This window comes from Myotis yumanensis, unplaced genomic scaffold (genome assembly GCF_028538775.1).
Source record: "Myotis yumanensis isolate MYYU_CA2020_CCGP unplaced genomic scaffold, mMyoYum1.0.hap1 SCAF_17, whole genome shotgun sequence".
Taxonomy (NCBI): Eukaryota; Metazoa; Chordata; class Mammalia; order Chiroptera; family Vespertilionidae; genus Myotis; species Myotis yumanensis.
This window is the reverse complement of record NW_027223768.1, coordinates 15,497,273-15,518,413: the sequence shown is the minus strand read 5'-3', so window position 1 is coordinate 15,518,413 and position 21,141 is coordinate 15,497,273. Positions and strand designations below refer to the sequence as shown.

General features: G+C 40.8%; 1 protein-coding gene and 2 non-coding genes across 4 annotated transcripts; all 3 read left to right on the top strand.

Annotated features, from left to right (window-relative positions):
* The first annotated feature begins 3,119 nt into the window (after window positions 1-3,119).
* KHDC4 (KH domain containing 4, pre-mRNA splicing factor) lies at window positions 3,120-20,106 on the top strand. Of its 2 annotated transcripts, XM_070396733.1 has the most exons (14): window positions 3,120-3,202; window positions 3,718-3,934; window positions 7,308-7,436; window positions 7,800-7,879; window positions 9,203-9,255; window positions 9,501-9,664; window positions 10,411-10,622; window positions 11,160-11,220; window positions 11,855-11,912; window positions 12,155-12,408; window positions 15,471-15,662; window positions 16,558-16,670; window positions 17,850-17,941; window positions 18,826-20,106. In XM_070396733.1, exons 1-14 carry the CDS (start codon window positions 3,165-3,167, stop codon window positions 19,023-19,025), a joined length of 1,863 nt encoding a protein of 620 aa, XP_070252834.1. In that variant the 5' UTR covers window positions 3,120-3,164; the 3' UTR covers window positions 19,026-20,106. The 2 variants fall into 2 exon arrangements, with proteins under 2 accessions (XP_070252834.1, XP_070252835.1); XM_070396734.1 differs by lacking the exon at window positions 18,826-20,106 and having other exon boundaries at window positions 16,586-16,670.
* Window positions 9,948-10,076, top strand: LOC138996490 (small Cajal body-specific RNA 4). The gene has a single exon (XR_011468784.1). It is a non-coding gene; the product is annotated as a small Cajal body-specific RNA 4 (non-coding RNA).
* On the top strand, window positions 13,909-14,045 carry LOC138996485 (small nucleolar RNA SNORA42/SNORA80 family). The gene has a single exon (XR_011468779.1). It is a non-coding gene; the product is annotated as a small nucleolar RNA SNORA42/SNORA80 family (small nucleolar RNA).
* Window positions 20,107-21,141: the final 1,035 nt, after the last annotated feature.

Genomic DNA, 21,141 nt, shown 5'->3' with positions numbered 1-21,141 from the left:
AGGAGAGGGGCCCTTCAGGACGATAAATCAGCAGTGGGTTTTTAAAAATATATCTTTTTATTGACTTCAGAGAGGAAGGGAGCAGGAGAGAGAGATAGAAACATCAATGATGACAGAGAATCATTGATTGGCTGCCTCCTGCCTCCCCCCACCCTCCACTGGTGATCAAGCCCGCAACCTGGGCATGTGCCCTGACAGGGAATGAAACCATGACAACTACTGAGTCATGCTGGCCAGGCAGCAGTGGGTTTAATGAACCTTGCAGAAGAGACCCAAAGGTAAGAAAATCCAGATGGTGCCAGGATGTTTGGGTTTTTCAGCAAGGGATACCTGTGAAGGGGGTGGTAGAAGGGGAGGGCCCAGCTCAAGTTCAGATGAGTCCCATGAGTTACCTCCTGGCCACCCATCCAAGCATCACCTTGCCAATCTAGCAGCGAAGGTGTCTGCTTAATGCATCAGACTTACTTTCTCTTGGCTTGAAGAAAAGAAGCTGGGTCAGAATTCTGCTATCCATTTGCAATATCTGGTCCTGTGATCATTTCTTTTTTTACCTTTATTCATTTCTAATCTGAATCCTTTCCCTTGCTCTATCAACACCTGCCCTGTGGTTATGTAGAGAAGTGATGCCACCAGCTGGCCGAGTCAAAGAACTTCACTTTGGGCCCTTGCACTTTTCTAGAATTTTGTTGGTTGATTTATTGATCTTTCCTCTCTCCCTCCCTTCCTTCCCTCCTTTGCATTATTCATTCATTCGTGTGTTAATCACAACATTTCCCAAACTGTTACTATGTGCTAGGCACTGTGCTAGGTGGTGGGAAGATAAAAATTATAAAATAAGGTCCCTCACCTCATAAAATATAATAAACTTTTGAGATGGATGGTAGGATCTTTAAGATAATCTAGTCCAGCCCGGCTGGCATGGCTCAGTGGTTGAGCGTTGACCGATGAACCAGGAGGTCACGGTTGGATTCCCAGTCAGGGCACATGCCCAGGCTGCAGGCTCAATCCCCAGTGTGGGGCGTGCAGGAGGCAGTGATCCATGTTTCTCTCTCATCATTGATGTTTCTCTCTCTCTCCCTCTCCCTTCCTCTCTGAAATCAATAAAAATATATACATCTATTTAAAAAAGTGGCAGAGCATCAAAAAGAAAAATCTTAGGGATAAATCTGACAAAAAGGTGTGGATTGTTGGCAAACTGAAAACTACAAAGCACTGATACCTTGAAAACATTCTAAGAAGCCAGACACAAAGATCATATATGATTCCATTGATATGAAATGCCCAGAATCAACAAACCCATGGAGACAGAAAGTAGATTAGTGGTTGATGGTGGCTGACAGGAGAGGAAAATGGAAAGTAACTGTTAATGGATGCAGGATTGCTTTAGGGGTGATGGAAATGATCTGGAATTAGATACTGGTCATGGCGGCACAACTTTGTGAATACACAAAAAGGCACTAAATTGTACACTTAAAGTACCCTTTTAAAAAGGGAAGATTTTATGGTTCATGAATTACAATCAGAATCCCAACAGCCCTGTGTTTTGGGAAGACAAGGCAAAGGAAAAACAATGTTGTTTAATCTAAAATTCACTTGGGGGGTTAGGGGCAGGACAAATTGAGTAAAGGGGTCAAATATATGTCAATGGAAGGAAACTAGACTGTTGGTAGTGAACATGCAATACAGTACACAGATATTGAATTATGTTGTACATTTGAAATTTATATAGTTATTTTAAAAATAAATAAAATTCACTTGGAAAAAAATACACCTGTAAGCAGAAAATGTAGAATGAGAATCGGCTCGCCCGAACAGATATTAAAATATACATGGGCCCAGCTGGTGTGGCGCAGTTGGTTGAGCATCATCCCATGCACCAGGAACTGGCTGGTTGGATTCCTGCTCAGGGCACATGCCTGGGTTGAGGGCTGGATCCCAAGTAGGGGGTGTGCAGCAGAAAGCCTATTGATGTTTCTTTCTTATAGGTGATGTTTCTATCTCTCTCTCTCCCTCTCTATTCCTCTCTCTAAAATAAATAAAAACATATTTTAAAAATATACATACACATGGAATTACTGTAATAAAGACACCATAGCAAAGCAAATAGATCAGTGCAACAGAAAAGAAAGCAGAAATATATATATTTCACATCCAATATAGGTGGCATGTGTACGAAGGGAAAACTTATTAAATGCTGAATGGGAAACACTACAAATTTGACTTTTTAAATGAATTTGTATTCTATTAATCCAATCAGAATGCAAACTTATTTGAAAAATAGTGCTGTATTATATTTATGTGAGCTAGAGACTCCTTGCAGCTCCAAGGTACCCGCATGTTGGAAATCTCTGGCTTCCAACATCAACTCTGACTTCCCAGTTGGCCTTCAAGGCCTTGCAGGATCTGGCCCCCACACTCAGGCCAGTTCAACCTTAAGAGCAGAACAGGGTTTCATAACCTATTACCACTTCTCCGCCCCGACTCAGATGTTCAGCTTCCATTTCTTTCAAATACTTCAAGTCGAGCACTTCACCTTCTTCACAGGTGATGATACCACCTCGCCATACGCACCTGTCTGCGTGCCTGCCCGCCACATTGTGCTAGAAAGGCAGGACCCGTAGTTTTCCGCTTTATCTATGTCCTCCTCTTAAAACAGTGCTTGGCTCCCGGAAAAGAAACAAACAAAAACACCAAAACACAAAAAACCATAAATTCTTCCAGTGACCTTTAGGACGAATCAATTTCCGTTTCCTAAATAAGGTAACTGAAACGTGAAGTGGGCAAAAGACCTCGAGAAAGCTCTTCCCCACTAGCGGCTCAGTTTGGGGGGAAATCGGCGTAATGCCCAGACTCGTGCGTATTATCGTGTAGGTTACCAATTCGCCCACAACAAAGATCGATTCTCCCCGCGCTAATTCCGCTTTAATGCGAGGATCAGTAACCATCTTTCTCAGGGGCAAGGCCCGACAAGAAGGTCACACCCTCCCAGCCTCGGCTAATGCCAGACGCCTGGAGATCCGCGAGAGTCCAATCGGAATAGGCGTTTTAACCGGAACTTCTTGGCCTCACGACCGGAAGAGACTGTGCGTAAGGGCGTTGGGGGCGGAAGTGACGGGAGGGTGGTTGTGGGATAGTTGGCGGGTGGTTGAGCCGAGCCGGTCGCCATGTCCGCGGGGAGCGCGACACATCCTGGAGCCGGCGGGTAAGGCTTCGCGGGCGAGGGAATCGCGGCGAGCGGGGGGCGCGGGAGAGGCGGGGGGGCCCCTGGGGAGCTGCGTGTGGGTAGAGGGGCGCTGAAGTGGGAGTGTACTATCGGGGGGCCGGATTGTTGGGAAGGGTGGTGAGCAGGCCTGGGGCCCCGGAAAAAGGCCGGCGGGGATCAGAGGGGAGAGGAAAGCAGGGACTTTTGGGAGTGCGGGCCGAGGGGAAGGCGAAAACGAGGGCTTGTGGGACAGAGTGAAGTCTTTTGATGGGAATGACGGAAGAGAAAGGAAGTAGATTCTGGAAAAGGGTTGAAAGAAGTGAGCATTTGGGGAAAATCATGCAGTAATTGTCTATTTAAGATGATAATCTGAAGCCCTGATAGGAGATTCGAAGGTGTCAAGGGAACGTGATAGAGGGAAAATGGGGTGCCAAGGCACAGCAAGGGAAAAATAGTATACTGTAAGTGAAAGCTTTTTGGCGGGGGGGCTATTATTTTCCTTTTACTTATTGTAGGCGCCGCAGCAAATGGGACCAACCAGCTCCAGCCCCCCTTCTCTTCCTCCCACCGGCGGTCCCAGGTGGGGAGGTGGCCAGCAGTGGGGGAAGTCCTGGGGGCACCACAGCTGCTCCCTCTGGAGCCTTAGATGCCGCTGCCGCTGTGGCTGCCAAGATCAATGCCATGCTCATGGCCAAAGGGAAGCTGAAACCAACCCAGAATGCTGCTGAGAAGGTATTTGAAGTTGAAGGGACTCTGCTAATTGCAATTTTAAGAGGGTTTTTTGTAATCCTGTAATCTCACAGTCATTTGTATTAATGAGGGAGAAAACAGGGATACGGTAACTTAAAGGTCACTTAGTTTTGGAATGTATCAGAAGTTTTGTCATTTGTTTTGACGAGGCAGCTTTGGTTGGGTTGATTACATTTATGGACCAAATCGCTTGTTTGGCCTGTGTTCACTTAGTTCAGCTTAAGTTTAATCATGTAAAGCAGGGATGTAATATGCTTTTTGATACATGTGCATTTTCCCTAAAGTCAAAGGAGTTCAAATAAATCAAGTGAACTTTCAGATGTCTCTAATAATCTACAGATTCAACTTTTTAAAATTCTTTCTTTCATTTACTGATTTTAGAGCAGTGGTTCTCAACCTTCCTAATGCCGCGACCCTTTAATACAGTTCCTCATGTTGTGGTGATCCCCAATTTCATTGTTACAAATTGAACACAATTAAAGCATAGTGATTAATCACAAAGACAATATGTAATTATATATGCGTTTTCTGATGTTCTTTGGCGACCCCTGTGAAAGGGTCGTTCAACCCCCAAAGGGGTCGTGACCCACAGGTTGAGAACCGCTGTTTTAGAGAGAGGAAGGGGGAAAGAAAGAAACCTCTATTTGTTGTTCCACTTATTTATGCATTCACTGGTTGATTCTTGTATGTTCACCCTGACCAGGGATCAAACCCACAATCTTGGTGTATCGGGTTAGATTCAACTTTTTAACCAAAGTGCAATTACACAAGAAATAAAAGAATTTATTTATTTATTTATATGTGTGTGTGTGTGTGTGTGTGTGTGTATATATATATATATATATATATATATATATATATGGTTTTGTTGTCTTCACACAATTGAGGAAATTATTTGAACATTTTATAAACTCCCTTGCAGCTAGAATGGATCTGAACTTGGAAACCTTTAACTTGATTGCCATAGAATGCAAGAATTTTCCTATAGGATAATGAGTATATAGCGACTGTGTTTGTATTGCCAGAATGCATGCTTTGCACTTAAAAGAAATCCTTACAGCATTTCTATGAAATGAATTATTGTCACCAGTTTATAGGTGAGGAAAATTAGGCTCATGAATGTAAAGGAACTTGTCCAAAATCTATGTAAGTGGTTGGCACAGACGTATGTCTACTTCAGAGTCGCCTCAGACAATTGGATGTTTAGCTTTTGCTTGAAAGCCTCTAGAGTTGTAGAGTTCAGTATATTCCAAGGCAGCCCATTCCATTAGAATAACAATTTTTAAAACTTTTTTTGGCTTAAAGTTGCCATCCTTGTGAAGAGTTGAGTTCTGTATTTGAAAATGCAATGAATGTGAGGTTATGGATTTGTTAATTAGCATGTTTGTGGTGACTATTTCACAATGTATACATATAGTAAAACAACAAGTTGTACATCTTAAATATATACAATTTTTATTTTTTAATTATACCTCAATAAAGCTGGAAAAAAGAAAATGATATTTGTTAGCCTTCTAATTTATCAGTAGATAACGTTAACAGAATGTTTATTAGTAGGCCATAACCTGTCTGGATACTTAAATATTCAAGTTCTGCAGAACTGGTGAGAAATTTTAATGACTTAGAAGTTTATTACTCATTTTATATTAATGGTTTGCAAAGATTGTATGAGTTAACTGTCCATTTCTAAGGTCTACAAGGAAATATTAAAAGAACACTGATGAAGAAGGAATGCTCCATGAATATTAAAATTCTTAATACTGTTGTTAATCATTTAGACTCGTTTTTTCTCTAACAAGTAATTTTTAAAATGGTAAATGAACTCAGCAAGAGGCAGCATGGTGCATAAATACTGAATTTAGAATCAGAATACCTAGGTTTAAATCCCAGAATCCTCAGCTACTGGTTGGGTGGCTTTGATAGACGAGCCTCAGTTTCCTCATCTGTAATGGGGTTGGTTTCATAGTTATATATATATATATATATATATGTATATATATATATCTGTTAAGTCTGGTCCCATAATCACTAGCCTCATGTGACTAAAGATTTGAATTAAAAATAAAATATAAAAGTCAGTTTCTTGGTCACATTAGTTACATTCCAGGTGCTCAGTAGATACGTGGCTAGTGGCAACCATTTTGCACTGTCAGCTAGAGCAGCGGTTGCCAACCTTTCGGACCTCACGGACCACAGTGGTCCATGGACCACCGGTTGGCGACGGCTGAGCTAGAGGACACTTACATCATCACACAAAGTTCTGTTGGACAATACTGATATGCCTGCCATAAGGATTCAGTGAGATAAGATGTATAATGCATGCTGAAGAGGGCTAAACAAAGGTAAGGAGATATGTATTGTGTCTATTTAATGTGTCTCCAGATTTTAGGATCTTATTTGGCTTTTTACCCACTCTTCCTTAGAGAGTAATGGGGTGGAATGTTAATTAGATACAATTTAAGGGTTGTTGTTTTTTAAATTGATTTTAGAAGAAGGGAGAGAGAAGAGAAAGAGAGAGAAACATTGATTGGTTGCCTCCCACACTCGTCCGCATTAGGGATGGAACCCACAGTCTGGCTGTGTGCTCTGACCGGGAATCAAATCCACCACCTTTTGGTGTACAGGAAGACGCTCCAACCAACTGAGCCACACTGGCCAGGGCCAATTTAAGGGTTTTGATATTGAAAGATGCAATTATTGAATTTGATATGTTGTGACCATAGTGTTAACACTTAAAAGCCTTACACAAAGGCTACTTCCCATTACACAGGTGTGGTATATGAGTTACTTATTGTGAATTGTGTGTTGAGCTCTACCCTGTATTTACACACATGGTTAGCTAATTGAACTGCAAAGCATCATGACTTGGCCCTTCTAATTCATAGAGTTTCTGTGATTACATGGTCATAAAAATGCACATATGGCCAAGATGATAGAGAAATCTGATGGCAGCCTTCAAGTAAACTGATTGTACTTGGTATCATTTCAGTGAGGTTTTTAAAATTTTATTTTTAAAATATATTTTTGTTGATTTCAGAGAGGAAGGGAGAGGAAGAGAGAAACATCAATGTTGAGAATCATTGATCAGCTGCCTCCTGCATGCCCCCACTGGGAGTCGATCCTGAAACCTGGGCATGTGCCCTGAGCAGGAATCAAACCATGACCTTTTGGTTCACAGGTCAACAATAGTGAGGTTTTATTTGCATGTTATTTCATTCATGAAGAATGACCAGAGAATGTTTCCAAGTATGTTTGTAGGCAGGTAAAGGGGGATTTGGGAAGGTATATTTTTGAATTGGGCATTGAGAAGATATTTCATCATGTAAACTTTTTAATCTAATTTCTCTTTTTGTAGCTTCAGGCCCCTGGAAAAGGCTTAACTAGCAGTAAAAGCAAGGATGACCTGGTGGTAGCTGAAGTAGAGATCAATGACGTGCCTCTCACATGTAGGAACTTGCTGACTCGAGGACAAACTCAAGACGAGGTGTGGAGATGTTGGGCTTTGGGGAATGTGGGTGGATGTGGTTTTAGAAAAATAAAACTGCTAAATAAGGACAGGCATGAATCAGATATTTATTAGTGTATTTGGGTCATACTCTCCAAAGTTAGAGTTGCGTTTGATTTAACTGCAGAGGAACTTCTTAGTGATGGCAAAAAAAAATAGCTATGTGTGAATTCCCTGGGGTGGTCTGAGTAAGAAACAATGGAACTAGATTTTCAGATAGCAGAGATAACTCATTTCTACCTTATTGATGGAATGGATGTATGGGGAAAATCTATCCTGCTACCTTTCATTGAAATAAATCAATTGCCACATCATCTTTTTAATAGAAAATTTCCTTTTTAGATCAGCCGACTTAGTGGGGCTGCAGTGTCAACTCGAGGGAGGTTCATGACCACTGAGGAGAAGGCCAAAGTAGGACCCGGGTGTGTATGCATATCCTCTACTTTGGGGAAGGGCTGGGTATATGACTCACATTAGCTTAATATATTTTATTCTTAGGGAGTATATGTAAGTGCTTGATTAGTAGTTTATGCAGTAGCTACTTTGGTTAATAGATATATACCTATGTATATGTATATATGCTTTATTGCAGAATTCAGGACATCTTCAATAGATACAAGAAGTGTTGCAATTATTCTTTTTCTATTGTGCTATGTTTTTTTTAAATTTCACAGTGTCTTTATTGAAGACAACAAATTATGCAAAAGTGTAAAAGAAGATAATAATTGTTAGCACTTAATGTGATACTTGTAAACTGTTTTTTATGGACATATTTCCCCTAACAAATGAGTTCATACTTTGTTGTAATCTATTTTAAAGTTAAAAAATAATTTAATCCTCACCTGAGGATATTTTTTCCATTGATTTTTAGAGAGTGGAAGGGAGGGAGGGAGACACACACACACACACTCAAACCTGAAACTGAAGTATGTGCCCTTGACTGGGAATCCAACCCAATACCGTTTGGTCCCCTAGTGGACGCTCTAATACGGGTGGGGAATGTTGGTCTGAGGCTTGTGAAATCATTCGGTCTGGCCCTGCCAAGGCATTAGGAGTGAGTTAATTAAATGTTTAACCAAATACAGCAGGCTGATTTTTAAGTTGATCATTTTGTATGGCCTATGAATGATGTTATAAATATCCAAATGGTCCTTGGCAGAAAAAAGGTTCCCCAACCCCTGTTCTAACCACTGAGAAACCCAGCCAGGGCTAGACAATTTTTTTTATCAAGACTCCTTAATGGCTCTGATGATTATAAGTTGTAGGTTATCTATAAAGATTTCATCTTAGTTTAGTTTCATCTTTTCCAGTATTCAATTTTAGTTTTTTAATCCTCACCTGAGGATTGGTTTTTATTGATTTTTAGAGAGGGGAAAAGAAAGAGCCATCGATGTGAGAAACATTTATTGGTTGCCTCCTGTACATGCGCCAGCTGGGAATCAAACCCACAACCTAGGTATGTGCCCTGATTGGGAATCGAACTCGCAACCTTTTGATGTATGGACAACACTCCAACCAAGTGAGCCACCTGGCCAGGACAAAACAACATCTTTAACATTGACTTAATTATTCCTCCACTGTTAAACCATGCTCTTAGAAATTAGCAATAGCCGTTTCCATGTGCTGTATAGTTCCTTTCACTTATTTGGAAGCTTTAAATGTTACAAATTAGTTTTGGTGACTCATTTAGCTCTTTCTTTGGTTATTACCAGTTTGGGATCATCATTTTATATTTCTCTTTATAGGGATCGTCCATTATATCTTCATGTTCAGGGCCAGACACGGGAATTAGTGGACAGTAAGTAATGTTTTTGGCTCACATATCACTTTTTGTGAAAAGCAAAGTACAGGGATGTGTGTAATATTATTTATGAAGTACTCAGGAATGTACATAGGGGTTTAGAAAGGTTGGGAGCTAGACATTTGGGTCACCTATAAAATGGATTAATACTCAGATAATTAAGTATTGGCCTGTATTTATCATTGGGTAATAGTTCATTCAGTTCTTTGGTATAGTATCTTACTCTCTGTGCTTTTCCCTAGGAGCTGTAAACCGAATCAAAGAAATTATTACCAATGGGGTGGTGAAAGCTGCCACGGGGACAAGTCCAACTTTTAATGGTGCGACAGTCACGGTCTATCACCAACCAGCGCCCATTACGCAGCTGTCTCCAGCCGTTAGCCAGAAGCCTCCCTTCCAGTCAGGGGTATGTTTTGTGGAGAGATCATTAACAGCTTTGTCATTTCTATAAAAATGATATATGCCAAAGAATACAGAAAGTATGAAGAAAGAAGTAAAATCCTGAAAGTTACCATTATTGATATCAGATTAATGGACCATTTAGGTGTCCAAGATGTAGTAGTGAACATTTGAGCACACAGCTCTTCTTTCTGACATATTCTAGAAAGGGGCTTTTGATAGATGAAAGAGTATGCACATTGTACGTTTAAAATTAGTGGTTTGAATTTATACTTGTAAACCTGATGGCAGCTGGAGGACTAAGAAGGCTGAGTCTGATGAAGTAAGACTCTGCTGATACAATCCTCCTAAAAAAAAGGGTTGGAGAGAGCAGCCCTTATTGGAGAATATCACAGGGCTGACTGCACTACCCAACATTCTACTCCAGTTTTACAGGAAACTGTCTTTGCTATAATTTCTTAACATATATCAGTTGAGAGGAACTAGGAATGCTTATTCAGGATTGAATTGGGGTTTTCACCTCTTAGATAGGTTTTGCTGCAGAGAGGTAGGTATGTGGACTGTAGTTCTCATTTAAATTAAGCTACCTGATAAGGTTTATTTTAATGCCATTTTGATAGAAATGATAGGGGATCCTTATTCTGGAAGTAAGTAAATGTATCTGGAGAATGAAAATATTTTGTATAATGATTTCCATGGTTTGGGTTTAACTTTGTATTCTCTGTTTAACCTGATCTTTCTGTTCCTCTACAGATGCATTATGTTCAAGATAAATTATTTGTGGGTCTGGAACATGCTGTGCCCACTTTTAATGTCAAAGAGAAAGTGGAGGGTCCAGGCTGCTCCTATTTGCAACATATTCAGATTGAAACGGGTGCCAAAGTCTTTCTACGAGGCAAGGGTTCAGGGTGCATTGAGCCAGCATCTGGCCGAGAAGCTTTTGAACCTATGTATATTTACATCAGGTATGGATGGAGCTGAGAACATTTAAATCCTTGTTAACTTAGCAGTACAGACAGCAGTGATTCAGAAGGAGGAAGAGAAAAATGGGCTTAATAAGTAGTAACGTGAAGGAACTTAGGTAAATACCAGGCGTAATCACTTTATAATTAGCTAATAAAAATTGTTGGATTAGGAGATAGGTTATCTTTTTTAGTATTCAACTCCTTGGATTTTATACAAGTCTATGATCCTAAAATGAGCTGTCATGAGCCTACAATAACTTTGACTTAAACCTATCACAGTATTTTTAAATGTCTTTTCTTTTTATCACGAAGTACTATTACTCAGAGAAAGACCAATAAAATAATATGGTAATAATACTAGTTGTACCTTAAAGGACTTATAACATTATTTTGGGTCCCTATTTAGTGGTTTTCAGAAGCTTAGATTTGTGCTGCATTGAATATATTAAGTGTATAAAGCAGCATATAAAGTGAAAACAGAATCCTATATCCTTTATTTTTCTTCCTTTTGAATTCTTGGTTGTTAATTTTTTGCAGTCATCCCAAACCAGAAGGCCTTGCTGCTGCCAAGAAGCTCTGTGAGAATCTCTTGCAAACAGTGAGTTATATTTGTCTGTCTCATACTCAGAACAGCTACTGCCATTTTAGACTGTGTCTTAGCTATTTTCCCCACCTGTGTTAGTTTCCTAGGCTGCCACACAAAATTACCACAACAAAATTCAAACAACAGAAATGTATTCTTTCATAGTTCAGGGAGCCAGAAGTCCAGAATTGAGGTGTGGGGTAGGTTGGTTCCTCCTGAAAGCTTTGTGGGAGAATCCATCCCACATCTCCCTCCTAGCTTCTTGTGATCATCTGTAGCCCTTGGCATTCTTTGCCTTGTGTCAGCATAACTCCGTTCTTATCTCCTCTGCTAAGGGTAGCAGTCTTTGGATTTAGGGCTTGCTCTAATCCAGTTTGACTTCATTTTAACAACCTCCAAGCAAATACCTTGTTTCCAAATAAGGTCATATTCTGAGTTACAGGCAGACATGAATATGTGGGGGTGGGGGTGGGGAGGGACACACATGACACTATTCAAACCATTACGCCATTCTAGCAACTAACATTCTTTTTAAGGAAGTCATATTTCCCTAGCCAGGGGCACAGTTGGCATGCATTTCTTCTTCAGAAGCTATTTCAGTATGGGATTTTGAATCTATAGTACATATTTGTTTTCCCTTCTCTTTCAGGTTCATGCCGAATACTCTAGATTTGTGAATCAGATTAATACTGCTGTACCTTTACCAGGTGTGTATGTCTTAAAGTATTTAACTGTAAAATATTTTGCTAGTGATATTTATGAATAAAATATTGATACATGAGGCTAGACTAATTGTGCCAGGGCACTAATAGTGTTCCCTTCAACTTAGGGTAATTTGGAAAGCCAGTTGAGCCTCAGTATTTTTCTTCCCTGAAGATTAAGTTTAATATTCAGCTAAAATGTCTCATTCTGCTGCAGCTGATTAAACACTTTTTTTCTTCCCCTTCAGGCTATACACAACCCTCTGCTATAAGTAGTGTCCCTCCTCAACCACCATATTATCCATCCAATGGCTATCAGTCTGGTTACCCTGTTGTTCCCCCTCCTCAGCAGCCAATTCAGCCTCCCTATGGAGTTCCAAGCATAGTGCCACCAGCTGTTTCATTGGCACCTGGAGTCTTGCCAGCATTACCTACTGGAGTCCCACCTGTGCCTACACAATACCCGATAACACAAGTGCAGCCTCCAGCTAGCACTGGGCAGGTAAGATGTCAGAATATGAAATGATACCATTGAATTAGAAAAAATTGGGGCAGAGAAAGAGTGGAAAAGTGGTGATTTTATTCAGAAATTGTATGTAATATGAAATACTGTTTTCCTATTTTTAAATTTTTTAAAAATTAGAAACATCAATTTTGTTCCACTTATTTATGCATTTATTGGTTGATTCTTTTTTAATTTAAAATACTTTAAAATTAAAAGGCTTTTTTGTAGCTATTGTTAATCCTTACCTGAGGATGTATTTTCATTTGATTTTTAGAGAGACTGGAAGGGAGTGGGGAGGGGGAGAGAGAGGGAAAGTGAAAGGGAGGAAGGGAGAAAAGAAGAGAGAACGAGAGAGAAACATTGGTGTGGAAGAGACACATTGAAGGGTTGCCTCTTGAACCCGTGTGCCTGGTTGTCTCCTGCATTCACTCCTACCGAGGCTGGGAATCAAACCTGCAACCCAGGTATGTGCTTTTACTGGGGATCGAACCCGAGACCCTTTGGTGTGAGAACCAATGCTCTAACCCAGCCGTGGGCAAACTACGGCCCGCGGGCCGGATCCGGCCCGTTTGAAATGAATAAAACTAAAAAAAAAAAAGACCGTACCCTTTTATGTAATGATGTTTACTTTGAATTTATATTAGTTCACACAAACACTCCATCCATGCTTTTGTTCCGGCCCTCCGGTCCAGTTTAAGAACCCATTGTGGCCCTCGAGTCAAAAAGTTTGCCCACCCCTGCTCTAACCTGAGCCACACTGGCCAAAGCTATTGATTGATTCTGTATGTGCTGTAACCGGGGATCGAACCTGCAACCTTGGTGTATCGGGATGACACTCTAACCAACTAAGCTACCCAGCCAGGGCTCTAGTATCTTCTTCCTCTCTTCCCACCAACAAACTACCTGAGTACTTTGGAATAATGTGTACAGGTGTCTGTTCATCTTGAAGTTCACAGTTTCATGAGCCTTGCCACCTTATAGTTGTTTAGAGCAGGTGTCAGTGAACTTTCTACAAAGTACCTGATGCTAAATATTTTAGGCTTTGTAAGCCACGTGGTCGCTGTCACAACTACTGTAGCCCTGCTGTTGTTGCGCAAAAGCAGCTGCAGACAGTACCAAACAAACACGCATGTCCGTATGCCAGTCACACTTGATTGACAAAAATAGGTAGCAGGCCAGAATCATAGTGTGCCATACTGTGGGCCATCATGTGCCTGCACCCTGGCTTTATATAGTTTAAAAGCGCTCAAGGAGAAAGGGACTGGTCTATACTACATCTCTAGATGATTGGAATGGAATTACTAATCTTAGAACTCTCATATACAGCTGTTCCTAGGCCAAGATATATGGGAACTTGCCAAACATAAGGATTATAAGTGCTGGTATTTATTTCTCAAACTGTAAGAAACTAGAATTTTAGGAAAGAAGTAGTCAGTTAGCTCATCTAGATTCATTCTATACATCATTCTTAGAGGCAGGGGAGAGACTAATGAGAGAGCATGGTAATGGATTTATGGTGGGCCCTTCTCCGTGGGCTTCTCATAGTGGACCCATGCCAGAGTAAATTGCTGCCTCGAACCATTGCCCAGCCTCCTTGCCTGTGGGCTGTCAGCACTGAAGAGGGTTGTACAGTATGAGACAAAGGACTTCTGGACTAAATTCTGTTGTGGTCTCTGGTCATAATTGTTTTACCTTTTATATTTAGGCAGAGCTATATAGTTCTCCAGCTTTGAGCCACACTCTGTTGTAATTAGAAAGCAGTATAGCAGAGTGATTAACAGTTGGGGTTTAGAGATAGATATGCTTTCCCACGTTTGAGTTGTGTGGTGTTGGGATATAATATAACCTATCGAGGCTTTGGTTTTCTTTCTATATAGAATGGGAGTAGCCCTGGCCAGTGTGGCTCAATTGGTTGGAGCGTGTCCCATGTACCAAAAGGTCGCCAGTTTGATTCCAGGCCAGGGTGGGTACCAGAGGCAGCCTATCTATGTTTCCCTCTCACATCAATGTTTCTCTTCCTTTCCCATCTTCTCTCACTTAAAAAAAAAGAAAGAAAGAAATCTGCCCTAGTTGGTTTGGCTCCATGGATAGAGCATCAGCCTACAGCCTGAAGGGTCCCGGGTTCGATTCCTGTCAAGGGCACATGCCCCGGTTATGGGCTCAATCCCCAGTCAGGGGTATGCAGGAGGCAGCTGATCAATGATTCTCATCATTGATGTTTCCTTTTTTTTAAATATAATTTTATTGATTTCAGAGAGGAAAGAGGGGGTGGGGGAAGAGAGAAACAGAATCAATGATGAGAGAGAATCATTGATCTGCTGGGGATCAAGCTTGCAACTCCAGCATGTGCCCTGACTGGAAATCGAACCATGACCTCCTGGTTAATTGGTTGATGCTCAACCACTGAGCCACACCTGCCGCAATTTGAGCATGTGCCCTTGACCAGAATGGAACCTGAGACCCTTCAGTCCACATGCCAATGCTCTATCCACTGAGCAAAACCAGCAAGGGCAGTAAGAGTGTTGTTGTTTGGTAACTTCTGAACTAAGCAAGTGGCTGGAGTTTTTGTTAAAGGTCATGTTTGCTCCTAATAGCTCAAATGCACAACAGGTTTACCTGAGAGTTTAAAGCTGTAGCGATTATCAATTTCATGTTTCTCTACCATGAAGGTGGGAAGGCTAGGTAATACTGTTAGCAAATTATACATGAAGGGCCCGGCTGGTGTGGCTCAGTGGTTGAGTGTAGACCCATGAACTAAGAGGTCACCAGATCTATTTCCAGTCAGGGCACATGCCCAGGTTTTGGGCATGCTCCCCAGGATAGGGCATGTAGGAGGCAGCCGATTGGTGTTTCTATCCCTCTCCCTCTCTCTCTCTAAAATCAATAAAAACATATTTTTAAAAATTATACATGAAGGAAACTTAAGTACCAGAAGGTGAAAGATTCATGTGCTACCTCCTGATCATTAAAGTATATTATAATCATTGTTTCATTGTTTACTTCTTCATTAGTTAGGGATTCTCACACTTTTCCCCCCACTTGGTTTGTTTTTGTCCCAGAGTCCGATGAGTGGGCCTTTTATTCCTGCTACTCCTGTCAAACCTGCCTTGCCTGCCGGCCCCCAACCCCCACCTCAGCCCCAGCCCCAGCCCCAGCCCCCACTCCCAACCCCAACTCAAACCCAGGCACAGAAGAGGAGATTCACGGAGGAGCTACCAGATGAACGAGAATCTGGACTTCTTGGATACCAGGTTAAATAAAATATCCTGTCTTACTTTCCTAATCTTATTCTGTATTCTCCCTTTAAGTAAAGATAAATTCACATCTATATCAACTGTCCTCCCAGTACTAGGATTTCCATTTTCTGGAATCTACTTAGATTAGGTTTTATCCTTGGGGGATTAATTTAAAGCAATAGTTGATTCCTTCTGAGTGGGTTTTGTCCTTGGGCATACAAAGCCTTCCACCTAGAGAAGTCTCTGACTAGCATCTAGAAGGAATTCTGTAGAATTCTGGACTTCTCTTATTCATACACTTGCAAGCCTCTAATACTTCTTATTTCCCTACACATCTCACTGAAAGCTCATTCTACCAATATGTGGTTTATATTTAAAACCTTGGATTTCAGTTTTTGATTTCCTTTCTCTCCCCAAAAAAGGTGGTGATTTTTTTTCTCCGATGCCCCCCCGCCACCAAAAGTGTCAGAAATGCAGTGAATCTGCATATACACAATTATAAACACAGTCATTCACTAAGGATATGTGTTTTTTTTTAAGATTATGTAGTTTGGTGCAATTTTGTTTTATCAGGAAAAGCATCTTTACTTTTTGCTGGAATCCTTGAAGCATTCTTTTGAAACAAACTTTGAAATATTTTTATAGCTTATAACCAGGTTTGTACAAACCGTCTAAGTTATGGGTAGTTGAAAACAGAGACATAACATAATGAATCACCACATCCCTAACCATCCCAACAGAAAAATTATCTCTACTCTGACTATGGTTATGCTCCAGATCCCAAGGAGCTATGTAGTGCAGTTTACTGCAATTTACCAGAAAGATGAGGCACTTGACAGTTACATTAAGGAGCTAAAGTCAATACAGCAGTTGTAGATTTGCTAATGCCACTGTATTTTTCTGCTCATAGCATGGACCCATTCATATGACTAATTTAGGTACAGGCTTCTCCAGTCAGAATGAGATTGAAGGTGCAGGATCGAAGGCGGCAAGTTCCTCAGGCAAAGAGCGAGAGAGGGACAGGTGAGTTAGTTGGAACGTAATTACATGAATACTAGTGGCCCGGTGCATGAAACTCGTGCACGGGGGTGGGGTGGACCTGCACCCTCTCCAATCTGGGACCCCTCAGGGGATGTCTGCCGGTTTAGGCCCGATCCCACAGTTGGATACCCCTCTTGAAATCTGGGGCTGCTGGCTCCTAACTGCTCGCCTGCCTGCCTGCCTGATCGCTCCTAACCACTGTCTGCCTGCCTGCTCACCCCCAACTGCCCCCCTCCACCGTTGGCCTTCTCACCCCCAACTGCTCCCCCTGCCAGCCTGATCACCTTTCAACAGCCTGCTTGCCCCCAACTGTCCCCACCCCACCGGCCTGCTCGCTCCCAACTGCCCCCCACTGCCAGCCTGATTGCTCCCAACTGCCCCCCACTGCCGGCCTGATTGCTCCCAACTGCCCCCCACTGCAGGCCTGCTAACCCCCAACTGCCCTCCCCTCCTGGCCTGATCGCTCCTAACCGCCTCTGCCTTGGCTCTGCCACCATGGCTTTGTCCGGAAGGTCTCCCGGTCTAATTACCATATTACCCTTTTATTAGTATAGATACTCATATGTCATTTGTACCATTAGTGTAAATAATGATCATTGCTACAAGTTTCCATGTTCTAATACTGAAATGAAATCACTTGGGCAAACAAGTTCCTGTTGCAGCTGATGCAGTAATGGAAAATACAATGATATAACTTCCCCAGTCTTAGAGGCAGCTATACTTAGCTTTGAATAATTCCATGCTTGCTTATTCAGTCATCTTCCTTTACTTTCATTGTACCTGTATCTTGGCCATTTTTTTTTTTAAAGGGTAGGTAGTAGTTACACAATCAAGCCATTTTGCTGCTTAGAATCGAGGATCATGGATGGAGGTACTTGAACGGGAGTCAAGCCTGCCATCTAGTGCTTGGATTCTCCCTGTATCATTATTAACCTTCATACGAGGGAGCTCACTTCCCATAACAGTTCCTTCTGTTTTTGGCATGGCCTGGCGATGTAGACAAAGCCTCATAATCTTACAACTTGAAAACAGCGTGAAGGTTGAAATTAATGTGAACTTGAAAGGTTATCTGCAGACTGTATTGTTATTCCCCTACTTATCTATAGGAGAATTTAAAATTGATTGAATTTGTCTGAAAGAGTGTTTCCTTTTTTTTAACAGGCAGTTGATGCCTCCACCAGCCTTTCCAGTGACTGGAATAAAAACAGAGTCTGATGAAAGGAATGGGTCTGGGACCTTAACAGGGAGCCATGGTGAGTAAGGTATAACGGGGGGACTAAGGGAGTGGCTAAGACTGGTGCTAAGCTATTAATTTTCTAACCTGATGTTCATTCAGGTGCGATACATTTAGGTGTTTAATCCAACCTCTACAATCTAATGAAAAAACTTTTCTTTTTATTCATACGGACAGCATATAGTTACACAGCATTTTATTTTCAACCGACGTGTGTCTAGAAAAGAGTCAGTCGACTTATATTTTATACATAACATCAGTGACATTAAAACCCTAGGAAATACTAATGATTGGTAGGTCATTTCAAAATTTTGTTGCCTTGTTATCTAAATACTTGGAGGTAATCTGAAACAGAATTAAAGATTGATATTTTTGTATTGGGAACTGAGCCATGTCTCCTGTCATAGCTCTGTTGGTTGGGAATGGTCAGCCTGTGGCTATTATAAAAAAATGTTGCTTCTTAGTATCCCAGAACTCTTAAATCCTGTAGAGGTACATGGGAACATTTTTGTTCCTTCCCTTTAGTCCTAATAAAAATGAACAGAAGAAAATTAATTTTTTTCTTTTCTTTAAACTCTTTAAAAGGTGAAGTATCGGCCTCAAAAGATGCCCTTGCTAACTTTCCTTTTTTCTTTTTTTTTTCTTTTTTTTTTTTGTGTGTGTGTGTTTCTTTTTTCTTTCTCTGTTTTCTTACATGGTTCTGGTGGATTCACATTTGCTGATGCTGGTGCTGTTTTTCGTGTGACCTTCAACGCATTTGGGTGACCACTGACCCTGTGACCTCAAAATGGCGTCCAACTAACCACTTAAAATTAACATCTTTTTTTTTTTAATTAACGAATTTATGGTATTATCTTTTTTCTCGGCGGGGAATGGGGTTTGGGTTGTTTTTCTCTATTCTAGATTATCCAGTTAAGAAGATGAAAACCACAGAGAAGGGATTTGGCTTGGTGGCTTACGCTGCAGATTCATCTGACGAAGAGGAGGAACACGGGGGTCATAAAAATGCAAGTAGCTTTCCACAGGGCTGGAGTTTGGGATATCAGTTCCCTTCATCACAACCACGAGCTAAACAACAGATGCCATTCTGGATGGCCCCGTAGGAAACAGTGGAACAGACTTTTTTGACCCTCGGTGACTCTTCTTTAGCAATAATGCATGCATTTGATTTAACAAGACTTTGGCCTGTACTGGGAACCATCGTGGACCTTGGCAGAAGTTAGAGGTGCAGTGTCTCCTTTCTTAAAAGGCTTTCATTCTTTTTAAAATATCCTTTTTTCTTCAGTGGCATAGCATCTGTTAAAATTTATGTGGGATCACAAATTTGTCTCAAGCTTTTTTATTTAACACTCGGTGAAATGTGCTGTTCAACGCAGCATTCCATTGGGGTCATTCCTGTATACATTTGACCTGGCCCGGCCTTTCCAAATGAAGAACCCCTATTCTGATGTAGACAGTTTTATTTGTATTTTACTACTGTTTGGTCAATTTTGATAATAACTTGTTACAAACCAAGCCTTACTATTTATTAGTAGGGAAATGATTTTAAGACCATCTTTTCCTTTCAGTACTAAATCTACAGATTCCTCACTCCTATTCCATTTTTGGGTTCTTTCTGTTTTGGCAAGTGCTGTTTCACTAGTTTAAAATTGTCAGGTATAGCTGGATCCTGGGTGAGAAAATGAAGTTATTTTTTTTATTGTGTCTTTTTTGGGGAATGATCCAAAGCTGGCACCTTCAGGCACACTTGTCTCAGATAGCCATTGCTGTTTTTATTGCTCTTCTAAGCTCTTGTCTTCAACTGGGTCAGAAAACTACTTGAACAAAAGCTGGCCAGAATTTATCATAGAAATGAAACACAGTGGTCTGTCTCTCTCAGAACTGTTGCAGCTAAAATAGAGAGACTTGACTGCTCCCAATAGGATGGTGGACTTAGTGACTGAAATGGCAACTTGTCCTTTTTCTTGGCATTACAGTTTTACCAAAAGAACTTTTTTGTATCAAATATTAATGTGTGAAAGTGAAGGAGCTAGTCTGCTGAATCAGTAGTTTGAGATACTGAACTGTCATTTTTGCACATTTGAATACTTTGCAGGCTGGCTTTGTATAAACGTATCCTCTGGTTTCCTATATGTTGTAAATATTTAGACCATAATGTCATTATAAATAAATGTATAAATATTCTGCTTGTGGTATCTCTGTTCTTAACTCCATAACCCATCCATACATTAAAATTCATAAACTTGTTTACTCATAGCACAATGACTTTCTAACCCCTCCAGAAAAATATATACATGGACCCAAAAGCTTGCATACAGTTCAGAGTTTTGACTTTCCAAAGTAAACCATTAGAAGTTCAGATGAAAAATGTCAATGTTTTAGCTCTCATGGTTAAAGGGACTGGATGAATGAAACACTTTTAACGGAAATGCAAATTATTGGGAAAACACTCTCAAAAAGGAAGTAGGATGGGCAGAAGTTTCAACAGAGTTCCCGGTGTCAAGTTCCTTCAGGTACCGGTACCTAAATAGAGGAATATAATGATAAAGTCTTCATTTATTTCCATGTTTAATTCAAGGCCACCTGAAAATTCTAATTTTATTTCCTGTTGGAGGGTAGTTTGTTTACAACAAAACAAAAATTATCTTAATAGGTTTTAATTATATATGTTTAAAATACAGAACATATAGAATGTTCTGGAAAACAATATTGTCCAGATATGCCAAGGTTGTGGGTTCAATCTCTAGTCAGGGCACATACAAGAATCAGCCAATGAATGCATAGATTAGATAAGTGAAACAGTAAATCCGTGTTTCTCTATGTCCCTTCCTCTCTGTAAAAATAAATACGGAATTCCAGTTAACTAGAACTGATTTTCAACTGGTGTGCTGCAAGAATTTTTTAAATGTGCAATACCTGACTTGTCAGGGGCACTGACCTCTTTGCCTTAGATTGTCAAAATGACAAGAGCCAACACAGCCATCTGGTGTGAATGAAAAAATACCTATTTTGTCAGATTAGCAAAAAGTTTTTGGTGTGCCACAGAATTTTAGTAATTATGTGTACCATGAGACAAAAAAGGTTGAAAATTGCTTAACTAGAACATCTGATCTTTGAGACTTGATCCACTGTTTTCAGAAGCCCAAGTCATAGCTCTTTGGGGAAATTTGCTTTTTCTGTTCTTGAGCAGTAAACTCTCCAGTCCTGCTTTGGGGGAGG

What these genes read in the sequence shown, in the direction of transcription:
- KHDC4 (XM_070396733.1), top strand. Translation starts at nt 3,165, where the DNA reads ATGTCCGCGGGGAGCGCGACACATCCTGGAGCCGGCGG. An exon ending in TACTGCTGTACCTTTACCAG is followed by an intron (nt 11,913 to 12,154) that starts GTGTGTATGTCT and finishes CTTCCCCTTCAG; the next exon opens with GCTATACACAACCCTCTGCT. An exon ending in CTCCAGCTAGCACTGGGCAG is followed by an intron (nt 12,409 to 15,470) that starts GTAAGATGTCAG and finishes TTTTTGTCCCAG; the next exon opens with AGTCCGATGAGTGGGCCTTT.